Genomic DNA, 23,923 nt, shown 5'->3' on the forward strand with positions numbered 1-23,923 from the left:
GCGACCGCGCTCAGCGCTCATCCAGGCAGCCGGCTGTGGTTGGAGGTGGCAGGGACTGCCCCGTGAGGGCACGCGGGGCCCTAGATTGAAGCATGGCAGCATCCGTGCACTCAGGCCAGGACCCAAAGCACACCGAGGCTCTGGGGACGGAGGGGTACGGTCTCTGGATGAAGGCGTGATGGGCGTTTCCTTCCTATCTCTCGATGTGGGAATCTCGGAACCCTGCTTTCGCCAGAAGATGCCCCTCAAGCCTCGCCCTGAGAGAGTGTTGGTGGGGGGTGCCCCTGTGAAAAAGTGCTGTGCTTGCAAGAGAACCTACAGTACTTGTTCGCTTTGCACGTTGTTCAACACCTAGAGCCCCCATGTCTCCTTGCCATAGAAACCCTGTGACTACAGGTCTATCCCAAAGCCATACTGGTAGGTTAATGAGCTTCCAACTGGCCCTGGTGTAAGTGTGTGCATGTCTGTCCCTATGGCACACTGTGTGGCCCTTCAGGCACACCTGAAGAAGGCTCCACGGCTGAAACGTTGTGTTTCTTTCTTTTTTCAGCATGAAATAAATCTATTACTTGATATATACTGTATATGTGCTTTATGGCTTTAGACTGCCCTGTCTGTACAGAACAAATAAGTTTTCACTCATACTAAGAAAAACTTTTTTATTTTATTTTAGAAGTACACCACCATATTACAATTACTAACAGGAAGTATACTAAAAGTTTTGTTTGTCACGGGAAACTACTGTAAAATATTAAAAGTTCGAGAATCAAGTAAATAACAGTATTATGTTTTCCCAAAGTCCAAGTTCTACGCAGATCTATTTTATACTATAATAATATTATTATGAAGTATTTCGTAATAAAAAGGTACTACATAATATCTGCAAATTGCCAGTCCAACTATCCCCGTATACCCTTACGCTGTTGCCGTCTTTTGACTCTCTCTCTCTCTGTCTCCCCCTCCGGTTTCTCTCTTTATTTCTTTTCTCTATTATTTTCCACTCAGTTTCTCGCAGTTTAAAATGGCGGCGTTGAGCAGCGCCGAGTCTCCACCGCCCGTCTTCAATGGAGACGCCATGGACCGAGATCCGGAGCGGGATTCGGGACTGGCCGAGCTGGGCGCGGGGCTCGAACCCATCGGTTCTGGAGGGATCCCCGGGGGACACCAGGACATTCCTGAGGAGGTATGCGGCGGGTACAGGGAACAGGGTGGCTGGGGACTGTCGGGCAGTGTGCGGAGATTTCTGGATGCTGATCTTCAGGAAAGACCGGCTGTAAATATGGATCGTGAGGATGCAGTGCAGGGGAAGGGATGATGCACGAAAATGCACATCGTTATATTTGATATTGAGCGTTTGAAGTAGATGCAATTTCTTTTCCTATCATGTGCTTTTGCATCGGTGATGGCAATTATGTTATTTATATTTCAGTAGTACTGTGCAGTTCCAATGTTTATTACTAGGCCTGCAGGTCTCTTTTTTTTGCTTTTTTCCTCATAGCTTGCTGCAGTTGTATTGGCAGGGGGTGTTTTGCGTCTAAGTTGTAGCCTGATGGTTTTTTAAAATAATTGTTTAACGTAATTGTCTCGTTTGGACCTAAAATGTTACGTATCTCACCTGCCGTATATTTTTATGTAATAATTGTTGCAGTTGGTTATATGTGTTATAAAGATCGTTTAGGCACACGCTCGCACCTTTGGGGGTTTGTTATTCCAATGTTATTGTGGATCTCATAAAGATTTAAAACTGGGAAGCTGTGTTTGTAGTGCATGGTTCCGTTGTGTTGTGGGGAATGTATATATTATTTATGATGCATTTTGAAATATTAACGTGGCCTGTGAGTTATAATGCACAGTTACTGCATATTGTTTTATGAGTGGGATAGGGGCCTCTCTCGCGATCACAGACAGAAATACAGTTTTACGACAAGTGGTAATTGCAAGAGGTAAACAACATTAATATTCGTATTAGTTGCATTTTTATTTTAAATCCTTTTCATATATTTATTATAACACAGAATATGAACTTTTTTATTTTGTGATTTTGAGATTCTCCATTAATATTGTTTAGAGACTGTACGTGTAGCTAGATAATTGCTGATCTTAATAATTGCTTAATATTTATAGTGCGATATCAATGGCACCAAGATAATTTGAGAAGCAAAGCTGTGTTCTTCACTCAGTGCAACAATTACATCCAGTATGTGACAGAAATTATAATCCAGATGGTGACAGCATTCAGATGTATACATACAGTACATGAATTGTATGTTATAATGCAGGCTTTATGTCATTGTTCATTGTGAATACAACTTTTTCAAACATAAGTAATGTATCATCTTGTATCTCATATTTTAATTTTACTAATAGGTAATAATGCCAGACTCTATAGTATTATAATGTCAAACTATTGTGTTATGTGAGCATTATCTGTAGGGTTAGAAATTGTGTAACCATATGTACTGTAGAATCTAGTATTTGTAGTTGTGTGTACATATATGATATTTTGAGAAAACAATTAGCATTGCTTTAATGTCTTCACTTCAGGTGCATAGGAAGTCAGCATTAAATACAAGAAGTTGCATAGTTTGTCTAGTGCTTGAATTTGAAGTTACTTTTTGGGGTTCTCACAAGAACAGAGGCGCAGGCTGACCAGCATGCATGTTGCCACATTTACAGTGGTTTCACTAACATAAAAAAAACATGCCTTTTAATAACACTGCACCAGGAAGCAGTCAGAAACAAACCCTCCATTTCCTACAATGCTGTTCATTAGTTTAAGTGTATTAAGGAAATGTAGAAATAACTCCACATCCTGTGGTTCAACAACTTGGACCAATCATAGAGACATGGGGCACAGCACAAGACAGGCCTGGGGTGACCCATCTCCTGGACAAGATGCCTGTCCTGTGATGGGCCATGGAGAAAAAGGCTGTTTTAAGAATAACCAGTAAAGCCTAGCCAGCTTGTGTTTGATATGAAACCAAAAAGAGTCAGCAGAAACTGAATACTGGGGAACATGCAAACTACACACGCACAGATGCCTTCCCTGCATTGAATGCACGCTTTTGGTTGTAAGGCAAGGAGCCACTACTTCTGTCTGCAACTGTAGATCTTACCATGTATCTTGGCAGTCCACAAATCAAAATGATGGATTGTTGTGGCATAGGTACAGAAAGAAAAAGTGCTTTGACATTTTTTCCCCCGATACTCTACGGGGATTTCTGAAAGTATCCTGTGTGTAATGTGACAAACCATACATCAAGTTGTTGCATTAAAAACCTTTGATGCGCTGGCATCAGTTCTTAACAGACACATCGTCGTGTGGGTTAAAACTGGACCTTCAGCACATATTAGGAGCATATATTTCTCCCAGATTTCTCACGGCCCGAAATACAAGAAGACGGCATTGTAATGCTGCACAGGCCTCAGAGATTCTAATCTACTACGTCGCTGCAAAAACACATCCTGACAGTTAATAGCGACTGAACTTTCATACACAAGAGCCCATGGATACTGATTTTGCTAATTCCGATATGTCTTTGTATAATTTGAAAGTATATGGAATTCAGTCATGCTACATATTTCCTGTATTAAAACAGGAAAAGGGGAAACGGTACAATATTAAAATGGCAATACCTGTTCATATTAATCAACTGTTTTAATTATCTCATGTAATGAGGTAAAAAATAAAAAGTGGCTTCCTGTCCAGGTTGAGAACTTTGTTTTAAGATCACTTTATTATCCATTTACAATTTCTTGCATTAGGAATTTGTCTTTTCGCATACCCCAGCTTGCTCTCCATGAGATACGCAGACGGGGAGAGGGAAGCTTGGGGTCAGAGTGCAGGGTCAGCCATTTATACGGCGCCCCTGAAGCAGCTGGGGTAAAGGGCCTTGCTCAGGGGCTCAACAGAGTAGGATTCTTCTGCTGGCTGCGGGATTTGAACCGGCAACCTTCCAGCCACAGGCACAGATCCTTAGCCACAGAGCCACCGCTCTGCCCCTGCCCTGTTTTGAGTCATGTGTCCCAGTATTCAAATGCTCTTGCCTAATGTGCATCTGCGCTGATTGCATGTGCAGGATTGGACCAAGGATGGATGAGTGAGAAGAAGAAAATGCTGCTTTCCTTGTCTTTCACTTGTCTGTTTGCACGCTGCTTCTAAGGGACAGAGTACTGAAGGTGACTTTTCTGGTTGCTCACCTTGCCCGCTTTAACAGTATTCACCCCTCTGAAAAGTAGCCCTACTTTGTTGCTGTCTGAGCTTGCACTTGTGAGACTTTTCAAGTAGAACTTTCTATTTCAGATACACACCGTCTGCTCCAACCTGCTGAAGCTAAACCTCGCGGACAGTGTGAAATGAACTTTTTAAAAAAAGAAATCGCATGATGATCAGTTGCAAATATCAATCCTATTTTGCTGTGGCAACCTTAAGTAACTTCCACTACCAAAGAATTGTTGAAATTTCAAAAATTAGTGTTGTGGTCTTTTTCTGTGTCATGATCAAAGCGGTTGAACTTGACTTTAGAGAAAGTGTGTCCAAGCTCCCTCAGATAGGTATTGAATTTCAAACCACAACTCATGTAGTGACACGACAAATCAACCATGAAGAGCAGGGAGCTTTTGAAACAAATCAAGGATAAATTGGTAGAGAAGCATGGATTCGAAGGATGCTTATCACTTCGAGTACGATGAAGTTATTAAGAAGTAGAATATGCATCTTATACCTCGATCAGTCAGCAGAAAAATTGATTGGGAACATCACTGTGAAGTCAACAGTGACTTTGAAAGTTTTGCAAGATGGGTCTCTTACCATCTCATGCATCATAGTGTCATATACATACTGTTCATACATTGACAGCCCAATGCAAATCAGATTTATGGCAAGAAAGCTTTTACTCAAAAAGACTGACCTTAAATTGCATGTGAGATATACCGCAGACGTGACAGAAGGGTTTATGGTCAGACCAGACAAAAATAGAACTTTTTGGTCAGAAATGCAAAGTGTTTTGTCACAAGCCCAACTCAGCATGTCACCCACTCGGCGTCATTCCCAGCTGGCATCAGGGTGGTGGCAGCATCGTATAATAGCGACACTTCTCATCAGCAGGGACAGGGAAAGCAAAGTTCATCAGAGAGGAAATCCTGCTGGAGTCACCCACAATTCGAAATATTCCTGCAGTGCTGGAGAGGTGGCCCAGTCAAAGTCTGGACTTGAATCCCACTGTGAGAAGCTGGCAGAGACCTATTCAAAATTACAGAAAGCTAAAACCGCTGCCAAAATTGCTTCTACCAGTTACTGACATAGGGGGACTGAATACTTATGTAAATGGTAAATTTAATTTCATATGTGTTTTAGTGGTGGTAAATGTCAGTTTCACATATAACAGAGTTCAATGTGACCATCATTATAAATTAGTTAGGTCTTATTATATATATATAGTAATTAACATTATTGGCAGGTGGTGAATGCTTTTGCCAGGCCTTGTATGGAACTTTGCCATATAGACCTGGTGTAAAAATATAACTAAAACAAACTCTCATCAGTGAAAATTCAGCACTTTCACAAACCAAATATATACAGTAATTAGAGCTGAGTGATAATTCGATAATGATAATTATCGCGATATAATTTCCCTCGATATAATTTAAAAAAAAGTTTGATAAATGTTCGATATATATGTTTATGCTTTGCGCATGATATGCGCATGCGCACAAAATACTGCGCGAGTGCGCGTGTATGTTGCAGACCGGGCAGCTAACAGATTTGTTTAATGTTTCTGCTGTTTGGTAAGTGTTTGTTGTGTTATTAAAATAAAGAGTTGTTTAATTTACCAATTAACTGTCTGGTTTCTTCAACTTTCACCCAGGAGAAAAAAATCTGCCTTTAAACTTATGATTTGACATTTATCGTGATAATTATTGATATCGACTGATATGAAAATATTTATCGTGATATTGTTTTTGGCTATATCGCCCAGCCCTAACAGTAAGTATGTATTCTGTAGTACAAAGGCAATAGAAGTGATTCTGATTCAAATGTATTTGCCCAGTTGCACTTTGAAAATAATATCCTGATTTGATCTTGAAATGTCTGTTCAAGGACTTAATTATTTGATAAATTGGAATTAGTTCGAATACATCTCGATGATCAATATAGTTAAGCAGACCATAGCATAATCTAATACTTAAGAGGTTCAACCTCTTTAGTATTGTATTTTTAATAAAAAGTGTATATAATTGATAACTGACATTTTGTCAGCTCCTTCAATCAATATAAAAAACATGTTATATTACTTTTTAATTATGGGTTGTTTATGGGTTTTTATGATATTTAATATGAATAACATGCTTGTGTTACAGATGATGAAATTGAAGCCTACCTATATAGAGAGCATACTGATGGAATTAATCTGAAACATACTGTATCTGCAAAAGTATCGTTTTAACACTTCATCACAATTTTTCATTAAATGGTCAACTCTTTTTGTCCAATCTGCTGAATATCAGTGTGAAGGTATTCAGAGGTACTTGACAAAGTGAGAGAGGTGTCTTGACAGAGTTATCTACAGGCACACAGTACAGTACCTTTCTCAGTAAAACACAGCTGCAGTTTAGTTATAGAATTTACATCAAATCTTAGACACTCCTGCGGTTTTGACATGAGCAGAAGAAAAGATCAGACAGTTAAATGAGTGTTTTTTCTTCATCCGTAAGATCACAACTTCAAATTGTTTAAAATTTCAGTCTGTGAACAAAGGAATTACAAGTAATAGTAATTACTATTACAAAATGCAAAACCATACAAAAGCTTTTACTAGGGAATGAAAAGGGAATTCAGTGTACCCCATGGATACCACAGAAAAATAATAGTTGGTTCACCACTGGTCTAGTACACTGGCCTGTCTTTAATTTTTGTCCTTTGCTTTAAGGAGATGCACTAAATCTGCTAAATTACTGGTTTTGCATTTGATGCTTGAATTTGTATAGGTTTAATTTTCTTTTTCTAGTTTCTTTGTCTTTTAAGTATTTATATTTCATGTGAATTGTGTGTTTTCACTTAACTTTAGCCTCAGGTCACTACAGCAGGGTTGGTGTGGTATTAGTCTGGTTGTCTGGGTTAACTGGTGGATCGTCAGCAGTTCTTGCTTGTCGTTTACATTTCCTTAATCTGAAATCCTGTTCAAGCCTTGCTTCTGTGTCTTTTCACTTGTTCAAGTCGCCTTTCGACTTTGCCTTACATTTTAAATCCTCTTTTGCTGTCTACTTCTTTATTTTCTAGGGCACGAGCTTTCGTGTCTGGGTCACTATTAATTGTCTACTGCCCGTTCCTCTGATACTCCCTATTCCTCCTTCTTTGTTGTTCCAGTGAAAGCTTTGCTATGCCAATTACTGCCTGAAGCAGATGTTCACTTGTGTGACACCTGTCTGCTCTGGCCAGCCTCTATAACGCACAGAGTTTGTTTTCTCACTTGAAGGGATAACATAATTGTGTGATCTCTTCAAATGAAGATATGAGTTTGTGAATTAATAGCAAATTCCATGCTATCTTAATAAAATAGTGCAAAAAGCTGCCCTGCCCATTTCCCCCACCCCGCCCCCACATACTTTATAAAGGGAAAATGTCAAAACATCTGTTTCACTGAATGATAATCGATAGTATGGCACCTAATACGATGTTTAGCATTGCTTATATGGTAGGACTATAAGTGTATATCAGCTTTTACTCCTGCCAGAATTATGATTTTTTTCCCCTTTTTGCTATAGTTAGTGACAGACCTAGACTTGAAACGTTGATTCAGTTGTTCATTAGGAAATGAACTGTCACAATACCTGAGTGAGATCACTATACTCCTGTAACTACCAAATCTGAGAGACCAAGTACCAGTGTTCCAAAATGTCAGAGACTTTTTACAGGTCACAGGTGTTCGGTAAATTGATGTATAGTTCATTTTTCTTAAATTCTTTTTTTCATTAAATGAATAGTGCCTCTTTAGTGTAAACAGAGATCTTTCAGTTGTTTGTGTTCATCTCTTGTTGATAACAAGGTCACAGATTGGCTAGGATAGATCTGCCGTCAGTAGGGAATGGATGGCAGCAGTTTAAAGACATTGTGCTTGAAGCACAGACCATTCATCCAATGAGCAAACACAGCAAAAGCAGGAAAGTAGCAGAAAGAACAGTATAATATATCAAATAAAAAACACAGTAAAAGAAAGCACTTCCTAAAATGGTTAAAAATAACAGGATCTGGCTAAAGAAAATGAGTTCAATTAACTGCAAGCACAGTTCAAGAAATGTTACTAGAAAACCCAGGAAAGAAACAAGAATAATGCAGAGGAAGCAAAAATGTATTTCCGTATTACCAGAGCAAAAGAACAGTAAAGGATAAAGTGATAATGAAAGGAAACTTTTAGATAATGAAAAGGGAAATGGCTGACGTAATAAATGAATATTTCACTCAAGTGTTTACCAAAGAAGAAATCTGCCACATGCCTCGGGCTAAGGAAAGGCAGAGTTCTCTATAATGCGTAATATTAGAATACAAGAGGCAGAAAAACAGGTGCTTCTACAGGTAATAGCAGCTCTTAACATACTGTAAGTCTTCAAGGCCTGATGGTATTCTACCAATTGTACTTAAGGAAACAAGATGTTATTCACAAGCTATTAGCAGAGCTCTTCCAGCATTCACTCAAGTGGGTAATACCAAGCGACTGGAAAATTTGCTAGCATTTTGTCCATTAATAAAAGAGGTAAGAAAACTGAGCTAATTAGTCATAGACCAATAAGTCTTACATGTAAAAGAAGTATGCTTATGAAAACCATTTGTATCGCAGTGAAATTGGAGGTACACATTTTTGCCTCTAAAACACTGGTTGCTTTCACGAAACGACTGGATGAGATCGCTAAAATGATTAGGGAGTAGCAACCAAACAGGCTAGATGAACCAAATGACTTCATCTTGTTTGTAACCTTTGTTATGTTTTTGTTATTTTGTTAAGGATTGTCGTCGTGCATTTAGAAAGGTAGAACTTGCCTAACTTACTTTTGGGAGTTCTTTGATAAAGAAATATCAGTAATGGAAAGGCTTTTAAAGTTAATGAAGTTCCTCATTAACGATTTTCTGTTTATGGTGTGAGACATTCAAGGACATGCATGTATTTGGATTAAGAATTGAATAATGGATAGAAAACAGTACACATCGCCAGCAGCTGTATCACCCTGAACCTTCAATTGGCAACCCACTGAAGCTCAGCGGGTGTGAGCCTGGTCAGTACTTGAATGGGAGACCTGTTGGGAAAAATTAAGGTTGCTGGTGGAAGTGGTGTTATTGGGGCCAGTAGGGGGCGCTCACCCTGCGGTCTGTGTGGGTCTTAATGTCCCAGTATAGTGATGGGGACACTATACTGTAAAAAAAGGCGTGGTCCTTCGGATGAGACATACACCAAGGTCCTGACTCTGTGGTCATCAAAAATCCCAGTTTGTTTCTTGAAAAGAGTAGGGGTGTTACTGTGGCATCCTGGCCAACTTTCCCATTGGACTTTATGAATCACGGCATCCTAATAATCCCTGACTCTGAATTGGCTTCATCTGTTCTCAGCACTGACTGTAAAAAAATGTAAAAGTTTTAAAAAAGCAAGTAGATCAATTATTTCACCAATTGAAATTGGAGATGTAGAACTTGGCTCTTCCACCTGGAATATGGTGAGTAACCACTGATCGGGAGTCTGTTATAGTTAGTAAACTAGTCAAGTTCACATGTAGTGCCACGACTAGCAAACACTGGAAAAGCACCAAACGAACTTCAGACTGAGTAAGATTAAAGATTGGACAAATATCTGGCAGGTGGTAATTACTGTAGATGGATGCAGAGTGGTACAGTATGTAGAGGTAACGCAGACATATGCCATAATATCAAATGTAAAATGTGTTGTTAAACATTGTATGTCTTTATGCTGACACCTCATTTTTCATCCTTAAGCAATGTGGGGACATTTAACACAGAAAGTTATAAGTAAAGTAATTTAACTTGTGGAGAGGGACAAGACACATGGCCACAGAACTCCTTGCATTAACGTCCTCTCAGGTTTTGAGTTGACTTTCCAATCCTTCTGCTTATTTTCAAGACTCTCGATGGGTTAGCCTAACAGTATCGAGGTGATGTGTTACATGTGCCATTGTGACCTTTGCCCAACCAATTACTGACTGTGTGTTTCTGTTGTTCATCTACACTATAGTTTTCTCAGGGTCTTTTGTTGCTCAGAGCTCTCTAGCTTAAAAGCTTTTTTAGAAAGGCATTTCTGTGTTTGTATTATTTTCTGTGTCTATTTTATTATGTAATGTTTTAGCTTCGATGATTTGGATTAGTATATTATTAGGATTTCATATATTCCTTTTAAAGGCACTATACAAAATAGTTTACCATCATGAAATTAACATCCTGATCTGTGAGTCAAAAGAACGTCAGTCACTATTGTGGTTTAATAGTGCAGTACAGGTTTTCTCAGGCAGTTTGATTCAAAGCAAGGCAGTTGTGAACGGAAATCACTTTGGAATAGTGGTTCAGTGTGCTTTATGTCTATGCCACAGCTGGACGTATACTAAATGTTTTTTGCACTGCCAGCATTGAGCTATCATGCTGTGTCATCTATTTCTAAAATGGGCTTGAGGGTTGTATTTTGCCTTTAAGCCAACTGTTAATTAGAATCAAACTGAAATTTGCATTGGTGCAAGCAATTATTCATTTTACAATTTTCAGTATTGCTTGGTGTGTTTAATGCAGGATATGGGGTGTGAATTTACAGAAGCTTTTCACTAACTGTATTGCGTTAAGTACTCTTGAATACATTTTTAAGTGATTGTGTGTTAAGTCATTTTACTGCAGGAAAGAAAACCTCATTATAATGTTGACCCAAAGATCATATTTTTCAGCAGTAAAATAGCTCAAAACATAGCTTTGATAAAACAGTGTTTTCCACAAAAAATAGAACTCATAGAATAGACAAATTGTCCTAGGCTTTCATTTCTTCAATGTTTCCTTCTCAGCCTGATCTAAGCTCTTACTTGTCAGATCTTAGTAATTAAGTAAGATTAGGCCTGGTCAGTACTGGGATGGGAGACCTCTAAAAAAACCAGGGTGCTATTGTAAGTGGTGTTGGTAGATTAGTAGGTGGTCCTCTGGATGATGATTCCAAACCAATTAAAGTACCAACCTTGAGATGATAGAGTTCCTGACTACCTTTGATCTTTAAAGATGCCATGACATTGTTAGAATGGAGGTATTATCTAAGATTCCCAGCAAAATTTCACAATCTGGTTTCACTAAACCCCCCCTTATTTCTGGTAGTGAAGTAATCTCTCACCTCTACACTTGAACTACAATGTGCTACATATTGACTTCTGCTCATCGCCCTGGTGGATATACCTATGTATTTAAAGGGCATTGTTTGTCTTTACATTGATTATTTAATGGATTCTAAACTCTATTATGACATGAAGCAGCACATGTATGTACAGCATGCTCCACAAGCTTGCCACTTGTCTCTAAAACACAGCTCATGGATTTGGAAGGCTGAGTGGGGGCCAGGTTGTGAGAACACTGATGATGCTTTCTCCGTTGATAAGGACTCTTCCCTGATACTCATTCCTCAGGAATCTGTGTAATGAGTGAGATAGAAGTGGCATTTGGCCCAGTTCAGCTGCATTCCAAGGGCAGTGACATGCTGCAGTAAGCACTGATAGGTTTCAGGAGAGGAGTACAGTCACACATTCCAGTCATCTACTTGATGGAATATTTCTGCCTTGGAAGTAGAGAGAAAAGGTTGTGCTGGGTCTAGTCCAAAAAGGTTCCTTCCATAGGATTATAGTTCAAAGCACAGTGATCTTTGTGTCAGATCTGACCTTTGTGTTTACACAGTGGAAAATATGTTTCTCTGGGGTTTTCTCTTGTGAATCAGTCCACTTGACACTGACATGACATAATGGAGAGACAAGTGAAAAAAGGCTTCATAACAGCATTAAAGTAAGTGGAATGTTGTGTAAGAAACATTAGATGTAGAAAATACGAAAAGGGGTAAAAAGTACAGCATCGTTTATATAAGAATAAATGGAAGATTGTTAAATGTATAAGATGTTAGTGTGCACTAAGACAAACTGGGAACCTTCTGCAGAAGCACACTATAGTTGTGATTGATGGAGGAGGTCAGCACATCACATCCTTTCTCCAGATTTTGGTTAACACTTTGATTTCGGAGAAATTGGGGTTGTTTTTAGTGTTTTGTGCTGTTGTGAGCAAATTGTAGGCTTACAGAATACTCACTGAGCATCAAACAAAACTACTTTATGCGTATATAAAAAAATAAAGCGTGTATGTTTTAGATTCTGATTAAACATTTTTGGTATTGTTCTGATTAATTGGCCGTTCCTAACTGAATATAATGCACTCAGGTGACTTTGGCTGTTGCATAAGAACTAATCACCTCATTACTAAGAGTGTCTGTTAGGCACATTATTTAATCTGTAGCATGTCTAGCCTGATTTAAGCCAAGAAAAAAAAAACACAGAAAGGAACCTATCTCTGCCACTTCAAGAGAATAATGCCTTTGTGAAGTCAGTTCTGTTACTTGCTGTGTGTGGTGTTCAAAGTTAACAAATTCACAGGACATTATATCCTGTGAATAATAACCTATGACCTGGGAGACCAGCTCTCTTAACACATGTTATGGCACCTTACCAAGATTGATGAGGGAGCGCCAAATGTGATGATCAAGGCAGGAGTGTCTGGTCACTATAGAACTTCCCCTGTAGTGAATGATGGAAGACCTATTGCACAGCACCGCATTAGCCAACTCCTGGGACATCACCTGCCGCCCTGCCTGCGGGCTCACCCTGAAGTGACAGTGTTGGAGCTGGACAGTGCACATCATGCCCCTTATCAAGAGAACAGTGCCTTTGGCGTGTTGGAGGTTAGACTAATTCACTTCAGGTGGGCCTGCCTGTGGTGGACCAGAGTCCTCTTTAGCAGCAAATCAAGGTTTTGTGTAGACCTTCCTAATTTAGAGTGGAATACAAATGTATACATACCCTTATTGAAATTTCAGCTTTTGTTGATGTAAAGGGTGAATTAAAGACAAATCACGTCAGATCTTTTTTTCCCCACCTTTAATAAAATCTTGTAGCCAACAATATTTAAGTGTAAAAACAAATGGATCCTTTTAAGGAAAAATAATTAAAAAAAAAACTTTAAATACCTTGCTTTTGATTTTGATTACTACTTTAAAATTTTACAGATAGTGATATCTGCATTTGAATAAATCTCAAAGGTTTTGTATACGGGGTCAGAGATTTTGAACACTGATGGTGAAATCGCCATGTTTCAGGATATATTTGACATGGGAACATCTTTGTTGATATAGCAGAAAGGCATCTGTTTTCATTCATCTTTTTCGTTTCCTGCATGTCTTATTTATATCAAATACGTATCCTGACTGCTATTTGTTTAAGATTAATTGATTAATAAGAATAGGTAAGCTAATTACATTGCTTTATTGCTGTTCAGAAATAGTCATTAGGCTTTAAGGAAATTTGCTAATGTCATGAAGAGTTCACATTGCACACAAAAGTGCACAAACATGTTGCACATTCTGTTTCTCTTGTGCTATTTTACTGCATTATCAGCAGTAGCTTTGTACATTATGAAGTCTTCCTTCCCTGCTTCTAGAACATTTTAAAGCCTGGTATTTGAATAATCTTGTATTGTGTATTTGAAGATTCTTACTTTACTAAATGTAGTATTCTGCATTTGTGTGATTTTTTTTTCTTCTTCAATAAGAGCAACAACATAATGCCTACGTTGATTGAAAGCCAGCAATTCATTGGAATGGCAAGTGATTTGAATATAGGAAGAGTTGAGGGTGAAGAAAGGGTAAAGGTTAGGTTTAAGGCAATGCAAAGGAGCATGGTTTAATTTCACTGTTAACTGGAAATTCGAGGTAAGGGCTTGGGTATAATTCAGCTCAAGTACATGGTCAGCAGAGCAGAGATCTCAAAATCCTACAAAGCCATCCCCAGCTTTGTCAGAGGCATGAAAGGGAACAGTTAAAATACAGTTAATAACAGTTAATAAACGCAACAGTTCATATCTTAATACATAATTCATAAAACATTTCTACTTTTGTACCTGCAGATCAAGCTTGATTATTTAGAGTAAATTATGTTGTTGTTAACTGTAAGGAAAACTATCATAGTAAATTCTGCAGGTTTGTAACTATACTAAATTTGACTGTGATAGGCTGTCATTTTGGTAGCATTTCATCTAGTTGATTTATTTTTTGATTGGGGTCCAGATGTCTCTATAAAATTGTCTGGAAATAGTTTTGCTAGCAATAAAATGATAAAATCAGCACCTAGAGATCCTGCATTCACTCACTAAAATAATAGACCCACCAGTGGGTTGCAAGAACAACTAGAACAAGTTCTTGAATTTTCACATTTTTAAAATATTTATATAGCCTGCTCCTGTATTTCGCTTGTAATCTGATTTTCCTAGCGAGACAAGCTTTAATTGAGGTTGCATTGAGGGCAATGGTGCCCTGGATTGAACTGCAGATGACAAAGGCTCTGGCTGTTCGCAGTGACAATGAGAGCTGAGCAAGGTTTTGTCCAGTGAGAGCATCTCTTCAGAAGGCAGCTGTGCTCTGCCTGCTTGAGAGTCTTTTTAGGGTTAATAACTCGTAATACTCTTGCCAGGAAATGTGGAATTAATAAGGTGGTTCAGAAAAGGGGAAATTAGTGGAAGATGCTCAAATGTAACTAAACTCCACCCTTTTTTCCCGTGACAGTTTAAATATTCAACCCTGCAAATTTTATTTGGTGCTGTATAAAATTCCAAAAGATAAACTCTTAATGAGATAAAACTGCTCTATGACAAAATTGAGATCGAGAAACACTTACCTAGTTTTACTTCCCGTAATAAGGTTAATATTATTGCTGATGATAATTTGTACTCGGTACTGTGCAGCTTGTTTAATCCTAGCTACCTTTAGTTACGTTTAATGATCAAAAAGCTCGAATGAATTTGACATCCAGGTCAGGTTCCTTGTAACAGACCTTATACCATCACACCAGCTGTTACACAAATATCCCCTGATTGCCTCTATACCTGCACATGAACTGGTCATTTTTATAATTTGTGCCCAGTTATTTGACGGCCCTCTGCATCACTCTTTGCAGTAGAAAGGAACTTCGCAACAGTCCTAGCGTGGTGTCTACTAAGGGGCTGTTCAAGACGAATTCACATGCTATATCGAACATGTGAAGGGGCTTGGAAGCCTGAGACTGCAAACATGAGGGCTAGAGAACAGTGGAGGCAGCTTTAATTAAAAAACGAATCCAGCTCACTGTTTAGGACATCCAGCCAACCCGCAGCGGGCCTATTTAAAAACTCTGTCCTGCCTGTGCAAGTGCACGAGACGGCAACAATTCATTTGTCACCCTTGTATAACTGAAGACATAGCGCTTCCTCGATCTGATCACTCAGAGGAAATCCGAGGTGCTGCTGTTGGACCAGCAGGCCGCTGCCTTGCTGTACAGTGGGGCTGCTGGCGCATAATGGCTGCCGCATGCCAGCCAGGTGGGTGTAGCTCTTCAGTGGGGGGTGAAGTGGATTCCATCTTCTACGTAAAGCGCTTTGGGGTCCATCAGGATGAAAAGAGCTGGAGAAATAGAGGCTGTCAATTTTATTGTTATTATTACCGACCATTGCATTTAATTGAGGTAAATTACGTAGTTATCGCACTCCTTTAGAGAAATCGATGGATTATTGTATGGACATGTTTTAACTATTTCTGTGTCTGGCTGGCTAAGTTCATTTTATTCTGAGTTTTTATTAAACTAGATTTTGTTATTTGTAAAGATAAACACTGATACCAAATTCCTGCAACAGATACAAAAGTGTCTGAGCTCGATGTGGAATTTGACAACTTGCTATCGTTTCTAGGATTGTACTGTCTCTATTTGCTGTAATAGGTTCTTTGGTACATTGTTATTCAGTTAAATAAAAATGGTTTTATTCACCATTATTGCTTTTTCGTGGTCTTTATAGTTAAATATTCCAGTATCACTTTGCAGTGTTTTAGCAAAGAGCAGGTATTAAGTAATGCTCCAGTGTGCCAAGCTCCCTGTGATAACACACAAAATACTTTGGTCCTGAAAAGAGCATTATAACTAGGTTAAGATGTACTTGATTTCCTAATTATGAAATTGGGGCATTCTACATCGAGTATTGCAGTATTGCCATATTTTCTTATGAAATATTGTGACATTTAAAAAAGCTTTGTGAAACCAGTGATATATTAGTCAGTCATTGTACATTTACTGCTGTGAAAATGGCAACATTTTTGAAAGGATTCTATTAGAATTAGAATTGCCTTTCAGGTGGAAAAAATTGATACATTTCAAGAGAATGTCATAAGTCAGTCAGAGAGCGTATGTATAGTAATACTGAGCAATGACTAAGGTCAGCAGTGGATTAGTATGTTAATTTTTCGCTAAACAAATTTAAAAATATTCTAAGGAATAGAATATGAGTTATTAAAATATATTTTTATACAAATATACTGGAGTTTTTCCTTTCAGTTTTTAGCATTTTGGCAGAATTCTTCTGTTACGATTGAACTTTTGCGTAGAATTATTCTTTCACTTTTAAAAATAACGTGACCTCAGTGACAGTTTTGGATGTGCAGTATCAGCTTGATAAAGAAATGTGCCGAGTGCTGTTGGCTAAGCAGTTTTTTCAATCTCTGATGTTTCCTTGGCAGTGGACCTCTTAAATCGTGTGCTCAATTGGTTCACTGTGATTATCACACGGTACACGGGATACTATCCTGTGTCTTCTTGGTTTTTATTTCATCATAATAAAACGGTCCTTCAGCACATAAAAGCACAAGTAGCCTTTATTTTCTGAATTCACACTTTTTTTTAACTGATTTTTTTTTTCACTGAAACAATCTTTTGGGGGGAAAAAAAGAAAAATGTGGATGGAATATTCTACTTTTTTGTATTCTCGGAGTTGCTTCAGACTCTAGGCTCAGTAATAACTGGGAGGTTGTGGATTCATGTTAGAGCCCTGCAGGGGCACTAGGATTCCTCAGGACATAACCTGATTGGTGAGTGGGCATGGGGCATTTTGTCTGTGTTGCAGACAGGCATGGGGCATTTTGTCTGTGTTGCAAGTGGGCGTGCATTTAAGTGTATATTAAATATGTAAAATTCCTAATTAGCAGTTTCATGTGCTTTTTGGTTAGATTTACCTACAATTCTGTAGTAGCCAATATCATTCCCGTATTATTAATCGGAGTAAGAGTGAAGGGCTGGTCCTGTAGGATTTGAAATATGCTACTGTGTGAGGAGTCACAATTTCTTGCAGGAGCGTTGGGATTGAGTTAGAGAAAATAGTCCTGCTCAGGGCTGTAGTTCACATTCCTGCTGCTGCATTGCTCTTTGTACCCTTTGAGTAATTGTTAGGTCTGTTAATGTAATTTTTATCCAAGCCCACAACTAAATAATTATTCTGCCAACGATGATTCATAGTGCCTGTACAGAATACAAGTTCAGTTTTTTCAAGTATGATCAATTGTTTTGCCTGGTCATTAGGCCTAAATCTGACCCTTAGTAATTATTACTTGTGCTGGTATTTTCCTTGGGTCAGTACGCAGTGAGTCCTGTGTGGATTGCTTAAACCACACAATCAATTAATACAGAAAATACACCTGATCTTTCTCGTAGAGTGGAGGGCATCAAGTTAAACACAAGGTTGATGTAGACTTGGGTAAATACAGTAATCGCATATAAGATGGGTGGAAACGACCATGCACAGATTTATATTGAAATAATGTTTATTAGGAAGATGGGATGCATCCTAGTAACTTTGTGCTAGAAATGCTCCGAAATTGGCCACTGGCATAAAGGAATGGTAGAGGAACCACGTACAGAAACAAACTCCTTAGCTGGGAATGCATGTGCATCATCTTTGTGGGGGTTTTGCTGCTGTTGGTCTTCACTGCATACCTTTCAAAGCACTGTGTAACAGCACATGGAGTGCTTAATTTTTTATTTTTGAGTGGTGCTATCTTTACTATGCATCTCTATCTCTTAAGTATTGAGTAATAAGGACTGACTGCTTGTACTCAGGTGACTGTATATTTATATAATTGTTGGGAATTATTTAACTCAAATGCGAAGAAAAGTTATATCAGTGCCCTCATTATTAGGAGCACATTTATAAGTGGTTCATACTTTGCAGTGCAGATTTGAATCTTAAGCAAGGTCAGCCAGTTTAGTTTTGGTGCATCTTTGATTGGCAACCCTTGTGTGTGCGTTTGCAGTCCTATTCCGAGCATGGGCTCTGCACTGGAGAGTTCCAGTAAGTGAGCTTAGAAGAGTGCCTGCACAGGACAAGATAATAATTATTATGATAATAATTGCTTACACTTATGTAGCACCACTCAAAACGCTTTACAGGCAATGGGGACTCCCCTCCACCACCACCAATGTGCAGCATCCACCTGGATGATGCGACAGCAGCCATAGTGCACCAGAACGCTCACCACACTCCAGCTATCAGTGGGGAGAAGAGCAGAGTGATGAAGCCAATTAAGAGGCCATGATTGGGAATAGCCATTGGGAGATTTGGCCAGGACACCGGGGTTCCACCCCTACTCTTTTCAAGAAAAGCCTTGGGATTTTTAATGACCACAGAGAGTCAGGACCTCGGTTTTGCATCTCATCCGAAGGACAGCGCCTTTTTACAGTTAAGTGTCCCCATCACTATACTGGGGCATTAGGACCCACGCAGACCACAGGGTGAGAGCCCCCTCCAAGCCCTACTAACACCTCATCCAGCTGAACCATCAGTTTTTCCCAGGAGGTCTCCCATCCAGGTACAGACCAGGCTCACACCTGCTGAGCTTCAGTGAGTAGCCAGTTGTAAGTTGCAGGGTTTTTTGGCTGCTGGCTGTGATGCCATGTTCAGTAGCATCCCTGTCAGATGTCCATGACATAGCACTGTCTTTCAGTTTTTGTTTGTTTTTTGTTTCTTGTTTCATGTTGAATTAACATAAAACTTTTTTTCTCCTTCGGATAGATGACCATGGGCAGAGGCAACAGAACCCCATTGTTTCTTTTTATTTTACCTTGTGAACTGATTCATTTTCATCCAAAACAATTGGATTGTTTTTTTTTGTCTCAGAACCACCTTTAAATGTTTATCTGTGTAAACGTCTGGTAAATTTCTCCTGTTTTTTTTGTAGGTATGGAACATCAAACAGATGATAAAATTAACACAGGAGCACTTAGAAGCACTGCTTGACAAGTTTGGAGGAGAACATAACCCCCCATCAATATACTTGGAGGTGAGTTAACAATAAGCAAAACTCTGTGACAGTGTTATTTGTTCAGGATTTTTTTTCTCCGTAAAGATAAAAATACTCTGCATTAAATCTAGGAAAACAATACACGCCAATACATGATTTTTAAAAAACTATTAGCCATTTATTTTGGGGTGTGACCTAGCAATGTAAGTGTGTTTAGTAGATTATGTTGTACTAGTTGTATTATATAGTTTGGTTGTAAACATAAGAATGGGTCACTTTTGTCATGGCTGCTATACTGGATTAAAATAAATTAATATCAAGCTTTGCTGTCCTTTATTTTTCTCTTGGAATTGCTCTACTCATAAATTCAGATTTTAATGGATATTATCCTATTGCATAACACAGTGTCAACACCTCATGATGCAAATCCCGACCTTCAGTGGTTAAAATCGGTAACACCCCAGTTCTTTCTAAAGGTGCCACTCACAGGGTATCTGCTGAAAGTGTAATCTGGCAAGAGGCGTGTTTGAACCCACCTCAAAGGCTCAAAGGCCAGGTGTCAAGAAAGGAGAGCAATCCAGTTCTAATCGCTATATTAGGAGAAGAAGAAGAAGAAGAAGGCTAAAAACATTCCAGCATGTCCAGTCAGGCTTGTAGGTCAAGTCTTAATGTGCCCCAAGCCAGAATGTTATGTATTTTATGTACTCTAAGTGTAAGTGTGAAATACAAAAGGAGAGAAATAAAACCACATTACCACATCATTTTGGCAGAAAATCAAAAATATCATCATACGGTAGTTTTACAATGCCTTTTGGGAGGAAGTTGAAGTCGGAGTTCATAATATTTTTTCTTATTTGTTTTTTACTCTACACGCCATATTGTTAAGAACATGGTTCTTTCATTGGCTGCTTTTGCATTATTCACTGCGTGCGCACACAGGTAAATGGGGATAAATGTTTTAATTGTGATTTATAAATGACTACTGGCTAATGAAAGTTAGTCATGTACAGTTCTTAAAGACAACACTAGTAACATGCTGGTTGTGTCTGTATAGTATATTGCTGTATTTTGTTTTTTCAGAGGGTGGCAGGCACAATCAGAGAGATTTCTTACATGAACGCTCTTCCTCCCTGCCTCTGTCTTGCTGCACATTAGTGTGTAGGACAAGACAAGCCACAGTGAATAACACGAGGTGCTTTAATTTGCCTTTTTGCTTTTTGAAACCAATGGAAACACGATTCTTCACTGAACATCCGAACATAAAAAACCTTGCCTGCCGCAGCCCTACAAACAGTAGATCACATGAACAGCTTACTTTCTTTTCTGAGGCACGGGGAAAAAATAAGACTCCTGCCTTAAGTATACAGGCCGTATTTCGACGTGCCCAGAGAATTGTTTTTACGCGCCTCAGGCACGGGCAGGGTGATAATGGTTTTGAACATTAATGTAGAAGCTTAAACTAATGATCGGCACTTGTGTTCAGTATTCAAACTGAGGCTTAGCTATCTCGCGACTCTCCACAGGCAGTCCTGTATGCTCTTCCTCTTCTCCTTTATAGGCCTATGAAGAGTACACCAGTAAGCTGGACGCCCTACAACAGAGAGAACAGCAGCTACTGGAGGCCATAGGGAATGGCACAGAGTTCTCTTGCTCTTCTCCAACACCCAGCCTCTTGGATGTCAAGCTCCCCGGTGGCCAGGGATTTCCTGTGGCACCTACCACACTCGCTGTCCTGCAGACCCCCACAGATGCTTCCCGCAATAATCCCAAATCACCTCAGAAACCGATTGTCCGGGTCTTCTTGCCCAACAAGCAGAGAACTGTGGTGAGTTGAAGTGAGGGCATGAACTGCAACGAGAGTGACATAGATGTTTTCTGTGTTGTCCAACATGAACGAACGGGTTTTGAAACCGTTTTCAAATCGGGCTGGTGATATGTTAGATATTATTTTTCTGTTTGCATGTAATGATCAAAAGCAGTGTCTTTCTAGCTTTTCTTGGTGGTGTGTTGTTGTTATGCCACAAAAGAGGAATCGTGAAAAGATTTTTCCAAATGTTTAGGATCTGCTGCTATATAAAATCTTTTTCATTACACCCATATCCTAGGTACTGTTTTCTTTAGAAGGATCCATAGTACTTTATAACTTGTCTTTCTTGAGGCTCAGAGTGCAGAGTATAGGGCAGTCAGCCCCCGTGTGAAAGGTTCCTTTGCAGCTGCCTGTGATCCTGTGTCTTCCCTAACAGAGGTACCGTCTTCCAAGCTTGACGTCCTCTCTTGTTTTATTTCTGCTTTCCTATTCCCACAGGTCCCAGCCCGCTGTGGCATGACAGTGCGAGACTCTCTGAAGAAAGCCCTGATGATGAGAGGCTTAATTCCAGAGTGCTGTGCAGTGTACAGAATACAAGACGGGTAATAATATGTTCCTGCATATATATCTGTTAATTTTTAAACTGCTGTTAACCACTCTTTATTAATAACCTTATGCAGGGGTTTCTGCAGGAAGGGTGCTTAAGGTCACTATTTATTTTAGTCAGTGGGAGAAAAAGGCACTCATACGGATAAGTAACAAATGTGTGCAACTTTTTCTTACTCCTCTTCAGAGAAAAGAAACCAATTGGCTGGGACACCGATATTTCCTGGCTGACCGGGGAAGAGCTACATGTAGAGGTTTTAGAAAATGTTCCACTGACAACACACAACTTTGTAAGTATGAACACGCCATGAGCTAGCCTATTCCTGTCTCATTTTTGCTCAAAGTTTGGAATTTTCAATTATGTTTTTATTATATGTCACACATTTGGGAATCGCCATTGTTTTTTTAGACTCTCTCAAAGAACATCTTCACAGGGACAAGAAAGACTTGTGTACTGTCTCCTCTGACACTGTTAGATGGTCACGTCCATTCACGGTGCCTTACTGGAGTTAACACTGTAGAACTAATTCGGTCTCTCAGAAAACTGAGGTGATCCTGGCAAGATAGTGACTGCCCTACCCTAGCAGCATTCTTTCATTTGTGTGCCATTGCCCTGGAAGTGGCGTTCGGCTTGTGATGCGACCCATGCTTGAACCTGGGACCAGCAGTTCACAGGGCTTGATCCGCACTCTGTGCAAGAGCCCTTATTGTTTGAGCCAATCCAGTGCCCAATATGATAATTTTATGCTGAGTGCAGTCCTCTAATCAGTAAAATCTATAGAACAGGATAGGTATTATCAAACAGATGGGATTGACTAAAAATGCTAATTTACTCTTTCTATAGGTATACTAAGAATAATCTTTTTTTAATGTGTTCTTGTTGCTTTAATAATTGATTAGTCTATAATTTGTTTTTCTGAATATTTTCTTTTACATCTCTGATTTTCTGTAAATCATGACACTGCGCTACGTGACGTTGGATGGCGCCTGCAATTGAATATGCGCCTTACGTATGTTTGTGCGCTGTTTCAGGTGCGCAAGACCTTCTTCACCCTGGCTTTCTGCGATTTCTGCCGAAAGCTCCTGTTCCAGGGTTTCCGCTGTCAGACCTGTGGGTACAAGTTTCACCAGCGCTGCAGCACAGAAGTGCCTCTCATGTGTGTCAACTATGACCAGCTGGAGTGAGTACACACCTGGACTCGTGGGCTGAGGCTCGGGGAGAGAGACGTAGTGCAGTTTTTACTCTCTGGCACTGTGTGTCACTGGAACCCATTTCTTTCTTTACAGTTTTCAATGCAAAGACCCGCAAGATTTATAAAACACAGAGATGCCTTACGTTATAAAAGGAATGTGCACGGGTTCTTTTCCTTGGAAGTTAACATGCTCAAATTACCAATTTTACCAAATTACCAAATTACACGTCAACATAACTGTTCATTCTTCTTTATTGTAAACATTATTTTTCCATCGCTTCCCAGTTAGCCATTTCCTCTTTTATAATTCAGTAAGTATTTGATGTCTTAGTGCATTGAAATCGATTTTTTGAATATACAGTTTACTACTTTACAAAAAGGAATAATTAAAAAGTCCCTTTTCAAATTATTCAGACGAATTAAAAAAGGAATTCAGATATTGTAAATGAAGTCTGACTTCACACATATCCTTCGCAATTGTACATCATCCCTAGTCTGAGGAGAAGCAAATGTCATTGTGCTTGTGAAACAAGTCCCTCAATATCCCTTATACACATTTAAACACAAAATATTTAATTGTCAGGGTGCGTAATCATATTGGAAACTTCGGGCTCATATTGAAGGACTACCAGAATAATCCTGACCTCTGCGATCAATTTTGACAGCCATGTTATAAAATAATTTTGCTGTTCTGGAATCACTCTGGAGCAACAGCCACATACAGTCCCAGGCTTGAAGTAATGTCCAAGTCTGCGAACACGACCCAGTTCAGAGTCAGTAGTGAATCACAAACCAGGTGACATAAGTGAAACCTTCATGAAAGTACATGTAAACTGAGAAAAGAGGCACATTTTTTGAATAAAGGCTTATGGGATTTTGGAACATGCAACCCAACTTCATTGAAGCGGTTAACTTGGCTTTTTAAAAAAAATGCTGGATCAGATCCTTAA

The 23,923-nt window shown here is 39.2% G+C and overlaps 1 protein-coding gene across 2 annotated transcripts in view; it reads left to right on the top strand.

Annotated features, from left to right (window-relative positions):
- The first annotated feature begins 987 nt into the window (after positions 1–987).
- braf (B-Raf proto-oncogene, serine/threonine kinase) overlaps positions 988–23,923 on the top strand; it is a 49,282-nt gene continuing 26,346 nt past the window's right edge. For both annotated transcript variants that reach the window (XM_015352843.2, XM_006633493.3), the window contains exons 1-6: positions 988–1,183; positions 19,305–19,406; positions 20,926–21,192; positions 21,673–21,776; positions 21,968–22,070; positions 22,813–22,961. In XM_015352843.2, the coding sequence (XP_015208329.1) occupies positions 1,022–1,183; positions 19,305–19,406; positions 20,926–21,192; positions 21,673–21,776; positions 21,968–22,070; positions 22,813–22,961 (887 nt within the window). In that variant the 5' untranslated portion in view covers positions 988–1,021. The remainder of the gene's footprint in view (positions 1,184–19,304; positions 19,407–20,925; positions 21,193–21,672; positions 21,777–21,967; positions 22,071–22,812; positions 22,962–23,923) is intronic.

This window comes from Lepisosteus oculatus, chromosome 7 (assembly GCF_040954835.1).
Source record: "Lepisosteus oculatus isolate fLepOcu1 chromosome 7, fLepOcu1.hap2, whole genome shotgun sequence".
NCBI lineage: Eukaryota > Metazoa > Chordata > Actinopteri > Semionotiformes > Lepisosteidae > Lepisosteus > Lepisosteus oculatus.